Source organism: Alexandromys fortis, unplaced genomic scaffold (assembly GCF_014885135.2).
Source record: "Alexandromys fortis isolate MF-2015 unplaced genomic scaffold, M_Fortis_MF-2015_v1.1 scaffold_231, whole genome shotgun sequence".
Lineage (NCBI taxonomy): Eukaryota > Metazoa > Chordata > Mammalia > Rodentia > Cricetidae > Alexandromys > Alexandromys fortis.
The window spans coordinates 628,091-637,630 of NW_026068613.1; the positions used below are offsets into that span (position 1 = coordinate 628,091).

Below are 9,540 nucleotides of genomic sequence, written 5' to 3' on the forward strand. Positions count from 1 at the left end.
GGCCTGGTGTCAACTGACTTCAAGCAGGCCACCCACCAAATACCCCATGGGCTGACACTCCCTGAGCAAAGACAGTCATGATAATGACAACAGACATTCACTGACTGCTGATTATGTAGCAGGCAGGGAGCTAAAACTCGAAATGCATTACTACATTTAGTTTTCACACACACACACACACACATGTGCGCACACACACAGAAAATGCAATGACATTGTCACTACAAGCAATGGCTGCTGAGAAAACTGAGGTTAGGGAGGCGAAGTCATTTTTTCAAAGTCACACAATTATGAAGCGCCCTAGGCCAGCATCAAGCCAGGATCTGGGACCCCAAGGACCCAGCTCTCACAGCAGTTGCTCCATGACTGGTCTCCATGGAAGCTTTCTGTGACTTCCCTCTGCTCATCCCTCGAAGAGTGATTGCAGATAATTGGAATTGTCATTGCAAGTAATGAGAAGTGACAGAACTTGGGTTAGAAGGCACACCGCTCCCCGTCTGCATGATCCCCCTCAGACCCAAGCCTAAATTTAAACAACGAAGTCACAAAACAATTTCCCTCTTAGGGATTTGCTTTTTCCTACTCCCTTCCATCACCCAGAAGAGAAATCAGAACGTGTCAGGGGCTGAAGTTCTATGCTGTACAATGGATTTCTTTGGGAACAGAAAATTCCTTCTTGGCACAATCTTGCTTGTTTCCCATGTAGAGGAAAACCACCTATGAATCCAGCCGAGGAGTTTACCAAAAATCTCAATGAACACATCCCAGTTTACTGATCCCTTTCTTCCTCTTTCTTCCTCTCTTTCTCTTTTTAGCATCCCACGAGGGATGCGGCAATGGGGGTGGCAGGTTGAGATGAAGAGTGACACTGTATGTTTCGGTAGGCAAGGACACAGAGGATGCTGGGAGAGTCAATCCCTCCAGGAGGCACCTGGCAGGATGCCAAGGACACACATTGATTAATCCAGCCTTTCTGATGTTGATGGGTCACCCTACCAGCCTGCCAGCTGCTTTTTTAGCACCAACCTTGATAGTGTGGAAGTGTAGCGAGAGACTGGAGATCGTAGGGTCTCCCCCACATACACGGTGATAGGACTTCTGAGAACTCCTAGGGCCCCCCTCACATTCCCCATGCGCGCTCTCTCCTATGTGTTTCTGAATGTCTTCCCCCACTGCTCAGTGCTTAGTGCGAGAAACTGGCCTTCCATATGACAGGAATCACCCCAGCTCAGGGATGGTGCACCTATAATTGTTTATGAGGGAGAGGCCATGAGTAAAGAAGAACCCGTGATGAACTTGCATATCAAAGATGCTGAAAGGAAACTGAAGGGTTGCTGTGGTCATCCTTGAAGATGGAGCTCAGGCAGGCCTCTGCTGACAGCTCTACCCTCTGCTGGTTCTAAGCTCCCCCCTCCCCTCCCCTCTTCCCTTCCTCCTTATCCCCCATCCCATCCTCATCCTCTTTTTTTTTTCTTCAGTTGGCTTTCATGACCTGACCTCTCCAAACCTGCTTTGCCATCTCTTCAGAAAAGCCTCCGCTAACTGAGGAACTATTCTGAGGAGAACAGCTCCCTTCTCTCCTCCCAGGAGGGGGCCAAAGGAAAGCTTTTTCCCTGGTTTCTCCTGAGACAAAGCAGTTTTCAGCCTTATCGCAGCCAGACGCTGGCTGGGGCGACACAGACTGAACCAACCGTCTGCCACTCACAAAATAAAGGTTCATTTCATCGTTCTTTCTCATTTTGGTCTGCAGGGTGCCAAAGGAAATAAACTTTTATGTTTTCAGAATCCAGACAGTTGGAGTTCAGAAAACCAAACCTTTTTTTTCTCTTTCTTTTTGGAAGAGAGTTAAGGGTTTGCATTCTTTCTTTAAGATCAAGGAAGTCAGAACTGCTAAAAGCAGGATTTAACTAGAAAGTGCAATACACAGGCAGGTCATACAGTCCCCAAACCTTCACACCTATAGCCACAGGATCTTGTGTTAATAGGGGAAGCTTCTGTGCCAGACCCAAAAGTGGGGCACCCCACCTCACCAGGAATCCTGAAGACAGTGATGGGCCTGCAACCAGTTAGGAAGAGCCGACAATGGGGATACACACAGGGTGTGTATAGCAACTCACTCATAAACAATAGCTGGTAATCCAAACAAACCATTTGAGTCGGGCAGGAAAAGGGGGGTGGACGGTACATGGCCCAACATCTTGAGCCTCTTGTTTGGTTGCACTGAGCCTTGTAGAATAACTGTGTGTGTCTCCCAGCCTTGGGAATCCACAGTCCTGGGCTATTGTCTCTGCTCATCTGTTATTGAGGGTATTCTTGCAAGTTCATTTTTATTTCTCAGAGCCTTGCTTGATTTATTGTAAAATACAGTAATAAGACATTTACTATCGAAGACCAATGTGAAGATGACATAAGGCATGCCAGCAGACTTTGTGTGAGCCCTTGTGCCTGACCCTTTAAGATACTGGTCAATTCCCAGATCCCACAGCCTGAAGAAATCAGGCCACATCCCCCTGCAGCTCTCTCTTTGGGACAGAGAAACCATGCACTGCTGGAGGGTTTAAAAACCCTTAATTTATGGTCCTGGCTGTACCCAGCAACTCTATGCTCCTTGTCCTATACAATACCCCAGACTAAACCATGTGGTATGAAACTTTCCTGCCAGCGGCTGATGGGGGTACTTCCCCAAAGCTCTCCTCTGGGCCTCCCCTCACAACTGAGAGCTTTCTCTCTCTCTTTTAGCTATTTCTCCTGTAGAGCGCCTCCTCTCTGATTCTTAAAGAGAAGTCTTTTTAACCTTTGAGTCATCTTGTCTCTGACACAGCGCACGGTCCCTTTCTATCCATTTCCCACCTCAGGGCCCAGTTACGGCTTTCGTGGCTGGGTGATTCACTCCTCTATTGAGTTCATTCCCGCAGAGTAATTTCACGTCAGCTCTTTCCCTGAACCCACCCACCAGCTGCCACTTCCCTCTTCTTTCCAACGTGTCACCAGCTCCCAAGCCTTGTCCAGATGTTGGAAATGGAGCCGAGTGGTGGCTCACACCTGTAACCCAGCATTTGAGAGGCTCCAGCAAGGTGGCTATAAGTTTGAGGCCAGACCAGGCTGTCTCAAAGAAACAACCACCAAAATGATTTGGAATTCCTAACTAGTATTATGACTTACAGAATCCTCTCTTAATGCGGCACAAATAGGCTTAAAATACAGGATTACATTTGCAAACACAAGCACAAATTCTAATCTATGCAGGGAACCCACTGAGCTCTATACCTTAATGGCAGAACTTTACGCTTTATCATGTGTAAACTATGGATAAAGAGGGAAAAAGCTGGGGCAGGGAGGGAGTCAGCAAGATAGTTTGTCTCAGAGCCAAACCTGATGACCTGAGTTCAATCCCTGGAACCCTTATAACAGAAGGGGAGAACCAACTCCTGTGGGTTGCTGGCCACCAGCTTCCCCCGCTCCTCCCCCCGCTCTCTCTCACACACACACAAATAGTTTTGCTTTTTTTTTTTTTAAGCAGAGGGTTTAATGCTGATAAACAGTTTTGTACGATAAAACCCTCAAAACTGGTCTTTCCTTGGCGCTTCTCCTTTCAGTTGCCTTGTAGGTAACTTTGCTTAGAATGAAGTCCTTCTGGTAAGTATTTGGGTTATAAAGTCCCCAGGCACAAGCATCTGGCCATCACTCTGACCTTGAAAGACATTCCCTAGCTCTCAGAACTTCAGAGCAATTGTGGGATGAAAGTCACAGACTGCTTTGTCCCCAGTACTTAATTGACTGCTAGGGGTGCATAATCGTGGCCACCAATTGCTACACTTGGGCAGTACCCGAAGACAAAACAAAAGAACCAAGCAAGTGTGGTGGTAAAACCACATCCTTCCCAGAATTAAAAACCGGCAGAGAATCGCAGGAGATAGCCCTGTAAGAATGCCCAGAGAGGACCTTCGTCTAGCATTCTTGTTTTAGAGGAATGTTAGGAAGAAACTGGAGCCTTGAGGGTGTGTGTGTGTGTGACGTGGTGTAAGAAGCCTGGAACAACACTGCAAAGTTATGAAGGAATAGGAGCCACTGACATCCCTTCCTGTTCCTTGTGTGCACACCACATGTTTGGAACTTGCGGTATGAAATATTCTTTCTTTTCTGAATACATTAAACATGCCACTTCAGAAAATTTCCAAGATTTCCAGTTATGATGGCTAAATTGAAATGTTTCAACATCTGCCCTAGTTTTTCAAGCAGTTTCTCAACATGGAAAACCATGCCAATCACTCAGCATTTAGCTCATCTGCCTGGAACCCTGGAAGGCCAACGGGGATCCTAAAGCTTAACTGTGCAAGAGGAAAGGGGAGGAAAGACATCTTCTACCTCACGAATGTGGGACAGGACTCATCATGGAATCTGCGTGCTGGTGTTGACTCTTTTACTAAGCTAGTTGGGAATTCTTAGCCAACTCTCTCTGAACTTCAGTATGCTATTCATCACAGAAAAGGTAGATTTTGAAAAAGGATGAATTTGGGTTCGTTGGACATCAACGAACCCCTGGAGATCATTGGAAAATCTGATGTATGTACATGTGTCTTCCTCGAAGACAGTGAGTGGGTCTCAATCTCCCTAAAACCACCACACTTTAACACAGCTCCTCACGCTGTGCTGACCCCCAGCCATAACATTATTTTTGTTGCTACTCATAACAGTAATTTTGCTACTGTTATGACTCATAATGTAAACATCTCATATGGGGGATATCTGATATATGACCTCCAAAGGGCTCACGACCCACAGTTTGAGAAATGCTTTTTTAAGAAGTGATTTTCATTAGATTCTCTGAGAGGTCTGAGTTCAAATTTTTTAGAGTCATGGATTCTGGTACTTGCCTAGATTTACCCCCACCCCACTCTCAGCTATGAGAATCTCTGTGTCTGTGTTTCAAGACATCTGTCCAGTAGTTCACCATCATTAGGCGCTTTGATCCATGTGTTGCACAGCTGAGCATAAGACGAGACATGAGTCCACTGGGATCATAATGCTATTGTGACCATCATCAATAAAGTGGGAAGAGGAGGGAAAGACGTGTTTCCCACTCAGATATGTCATTGCACTACACACCCATGAACTATGTATGCCAGCCTGCCTCAAGTTCATTGCTGGGGAGCCAAGCTCTTCCCCTCGCCTCTTTGAATGAAGTGTTTATACTCAGTATTTAAAGCAATGGGTACTGGGCTGGGGATGGGGCTCAATAGGAAGAAAGATCACCCTGAATACTCCAGGTTTGATTCTTAGTAACACACACACACACACACAGAGAGAGAGAAAGAGAGAGAGAGAGAGAGAGAGAGAGAGAGAGAGAGAGAGAGAGAGAGCGCAAAACCTCAATGGCTCTTTTACACGCTAATCTGAAAGTTAAGTTTTTTTTTTTAATTATTTTTATTTCATGTCCATTCATGTTTTGCCTGCATGTATGGCTGTGTGAAGGTGTCAGAGCCCTTGAAACTGGAGTTACGGGCTCTGGGAATTGAACCTGGTTTCTCTGGAAGAGCAGCCAATGCTCTCAATCGCTGAGCCATCCATGTCTCCAGCCCAAAAGTTAAGTTTTAAAATGACAAAAAAAAAAAAAAGAAGGAAAGAAAGAAAAAAAAAGTGAGAACTACTACAGACCTGTAGGTCATAGAATCATTGAAAAACTTTTGAATTAAAGATCCTCCACCCCATCCCTGTTTTACACATAAGAGAGATGGAACCAGAACCCAGAGAGCTCACCACTTTCCAGTCCAGGCTCCTTGCTTCCTATTGGTTACCCAACAAGACAGCAGAGTGTAGAATGGAAGGTGTGGATCTTGTGGGACACAACCATGGCAACGATAACAAGAAAGCCGGCGGGGGGGAGGAGGGGGTGGACCAAGCCGGACCTGAATAGTGAGAGATGGCTCAGGATGCTATCCGAGGGGCTAGATTCACATTGAAGAGTTGGGGTACGTGGCCTCACTCACTAGCAGGTTCAAAACGAACATGAAGCCAGCTGATCTACCCTTGCTCAGACTGTTAATCTCTCCCATACTTCCCAGCTCTCCTGCTAGTCTGTGCAGTTTCTACAAAAAGAGGCTTTAATGCAAACCGCCCATGAGAGAAACATCATGAAAAACTCCCCCCTTGAAAGGACCAGTAGAATAAGAGAGGGTTTTTTTTTTTACCCCCAGGCAAGTCTGAATTTTAATTTTGGCTTTTGTGAGGACTCCTCGACATACCAAGGCTCAAAGCCGGGTTACAAAGAGGAGTGGATCCAACCAACACAACGGCTTTCCTGGTGTGCTACTGACCCAAGGCTGGATGCCTTTTGGAGAGGAGGTGCCCTTAAGACCCCTCCCTTTTGATGCCCGTCTCTGATTTGAATAGTTTAAGCAACTTAGATCCCAGGACATCCCAAGTCTGCATCTGTTAATGGCCAGGTAAGGCAAACATCAGGTGCAGATGAAGATTCACGAGAGCTTCAAGTCAGCCATCCTTTCTCTTCTTGCAGGCGGTTTGTTTGTGAGTTTGTGAGATGGACTCGGAGAGAAATCAAGCTGGGAATCAACGCAGCATCCTGTTTTCCCCACTAAAGAAATGATTACACGCTGGGCGGTGGTGGCTTGTGCCTTCAAGGCCAGCCTGGTCTACAGAATGAGTTACAGGACAGGCTCCAAAGGGACAGAGAAACCCTGTCTTGAAAAACAGACAACAACAACAAAGCAAAAAAAGAGAGAGAAAGAAAGAAATGATCACACACCTAGTAAGAGCTCAGTAAAGAAGGAACCAGGACGGGAGCGATGGCTCAGTGGCTGAGAGCACTTGCTGCATGTGCAGAGGACTGGGCTCAGTTCCCAGCACTCATGGGGCAGCTTGCAACTGCATAACTCCAGCTCCAGGGGGATCCGATGCCCTCTTCTGACTTCCATGGGGCAAGAGGCACATACACGGCGCACATAATACACATGCAGGCAAAAACTCATACGCATAAAATAAGCAAATCTAAAGTAAAACTTAAAAATAAATAAAGAAGGAACCGTGAATAGTCATAGCCTCTGATCTCTGTCTCAGTCGGGCCCTTCACGGACTCTCCTCCCTCATAAATTAGATGAGCACCGTTGATGGTGACATCCAGGCCTCCCAGCTGACCCCAACCACTTGAACCAAGTCACTGGCCACGGTGCATGGCACACGATACACAGTCTGCCTTCAGCTCCCACTTCTGCTCATTATGAGCCCGAGGCTTTGATGGCGTTCCCTGACCTCTGTACACCTCGATTTCATCGGCAATATGAGATTAGGCCTAACAGGTCTCCAGTGAGGCTGGTGTGAAGAACAGAGTTATTAACAAAACCATCCACATTAAAGTGCTCGGCATAAAAAGGACTCGTATGACAGTTGTCTCTACTAAGGCAACTCTGCGTTTGATTCTACTGCACATCTGAGTTTTGGTAGCTTAGAGGTGTGACTCCGGGAGGTGACTCCGGGAGGATGACGAAGGTGCCGTCTAGCCATGCCAGCTGGGCTGCAACAATTGGCCAATATCTCAAAGAGCTGAGAAAGGAGCCCCTCCTCTTCCCTCCTTGGGCCATCGCTCTCTGCTTATACCATAGTGGTTACCAGCCTGGGGGCGGTACACAGGCATGCCAACCTGTGTGTAAGTTTTCAGAGAATGTCTGCAAGCTCTGGTCACCGTGCCAGGTGGCTCTTTAGATCTCCCTCACCTCTACTGGTTCTTCCGAGCTCCAGTCTCCATCCAACTCCCAGAGATACTGGCTCTCAAACCTGGGGACACCCTGAAAACCATCTCATTTGCTTGGGGCGAAAGCTAAGGAAACAAATCTGCCCAGGGTTACCTGGCTAGTCAGTTCAAACCCACTGGTTAGCTCTCCTCCACCCTCGGGTCCGCCACACCTGGCATACTCTTCGGATTTCTGAACTCCAGCTAACTTTGGGTTTGGACTCCAGGTGGACAGGATCCCTGCTTCCTGGCACATGCTTGGACTTTGTTGGCTTGTCCCGCTGCCTTCCTGGCCTGGTCCCTCACAGGTTCGGAGACCTCCTCCAGCTCTTTGCACACATTGCCCCTGGTCCACAGAGCTGTCTGAGTCCAGCCCAGCCATACCAGCCTGTGCTTTATGACATTCCCACCTCTGGAGACCCTCCTGGTGGACACCGCCTAAATAAGGACCACCCAGAAGGGCTCTTTCTGCCCCGAGTCAGGTTCAGAAGGGGGCAGAGTCTGGTCTTTCCTTCTGTCGCCTCCTTTCTGCATCGGTTTCAAGGACTTCAGACTCCCTTCGCCCAGGCTCTTCACATTCCTGTCTTCCGTTTTCTCTGCTTCTCTGGCTTTTCCTTTCTCTCCTTCCCGGGGTCACATTCAGCCTGCATTTTCTAGGGGGTCACCTGGCTTCTTGGTGCCTCTTGCACCCTGCCCTGTTTCCCTCTCTACCCTTTGCTCCTTCCTTCTCTCCTCTCCTCCCTCCCGCTTCCCCATCAACACATCTGTTTCTGATCTCAGCGCTCAGAGGCGCCTGTTTGAAACAAAAAGCTCCCCCCACCCTCAAAACCTGGCACAGAAAACCCTGGATGAACCTTTCCTCCTCGGCTCTCCACTTTCCCCTGGTACTCCTGAAACCAAACCGCTCGCTGAAAAGTACCCTCCACACCAAACCGTTCTCCGCTAAACTCCACCAGGAAACGCCCCCACCCCGTAGCTGGCTGGAGGGCCCAGATGTGTGAGACATTTCGATGGCCGACTGGGCGGTCCTCCGCTGCCAGATGCGCCCCTCGGTGGCGCGGAGGCAGGGACCGAGTGGTTGCGGCACTCCGGGACTGCAGGGACCACAGTGCTGAAGGCGGGTCTCCACCCAAACGCAGGGTGGCGTTTGCCCAGGGCCATCCAAACTCCCGCCCTCCCCAAGACACTCACCTAGCCAGAGGAAGAAGAGGGACATCCCGATCCCCAGACACAGACACTTCCCGGCTCAGCGCTGCTTGGCTGCAGGGCGACCGAGCGCAGCCGACGGACCTTCTGCTAGCAGGGCGCGGCGCCTCGGGGTGCGCGCGGGGGGCTGCAGCCATGTGCGGGCGCTGGCCCCGCGCCCGGGTCCCTTGCGCGCTGCGCTCCCGGGGCACCGAGGGCTTCTAGCCCTGGCTCCACCAGCTTGCGCCGGGACGGGGGCCGGGCCCTGGGTCAGGGAGGAGAAGGCGAGGCGGTAAGGCGCTACCGCTTCGTGGAACACTTTTCCCTGTTTGGAAAGAAAACCGACTGGAGAAAGAGAAAAAAAAATTGAGCTGGAACCACACGGCTGCCTCCTACCGCAGCCCCTCCCTCCATCCCTCCCCTCGCCCTCCCTTCCTTTCGCTCCCGCCCTCCCTCTCGCGTTTGGGGTTAGCTGCTGGGGCTGCTTTACCTCCCACCCGGGAGGGAGGGCCGCGGCCCGGGGTGATCGAGGGGGGCGCTCGGTGCCAATTGATGCGGTACAGGAGAGAATCTGCAGTACTTCGGCCAAAAGCCGGTGAATGCGGCCTTCT

At 49.4% G+C, this 9,540-nt stretch overlaps 1 protein-coding gene across 2 annotated transcripts in view; it reads right to left on the minus strand.

The window, feature by feature from the left end:
- Positions 1-9,302, minus strand: part of Clmp (CXADR like membrane protein) — a 113,357-nt gene extending 104,055 nt beyond the window's left edge. For both annotated transcript variants that reach the window (XM_050133494.1, XM_050133495.1), the window contains exon 1: positions 8,936-9,302. In XM_050133494.1, the coding sequence (XP_049989451.1) occupies positions 8,936-8,960 (25 nt within the window). In that variant the 5' untranslated portion in view covers positions 8,961-9,302. The remainder of the gene's footprint in view (positions 1-8,935) is intronic.
- Between the last annotated feature and the right edge of the window lie 238 nt (positions 9,303-9,540).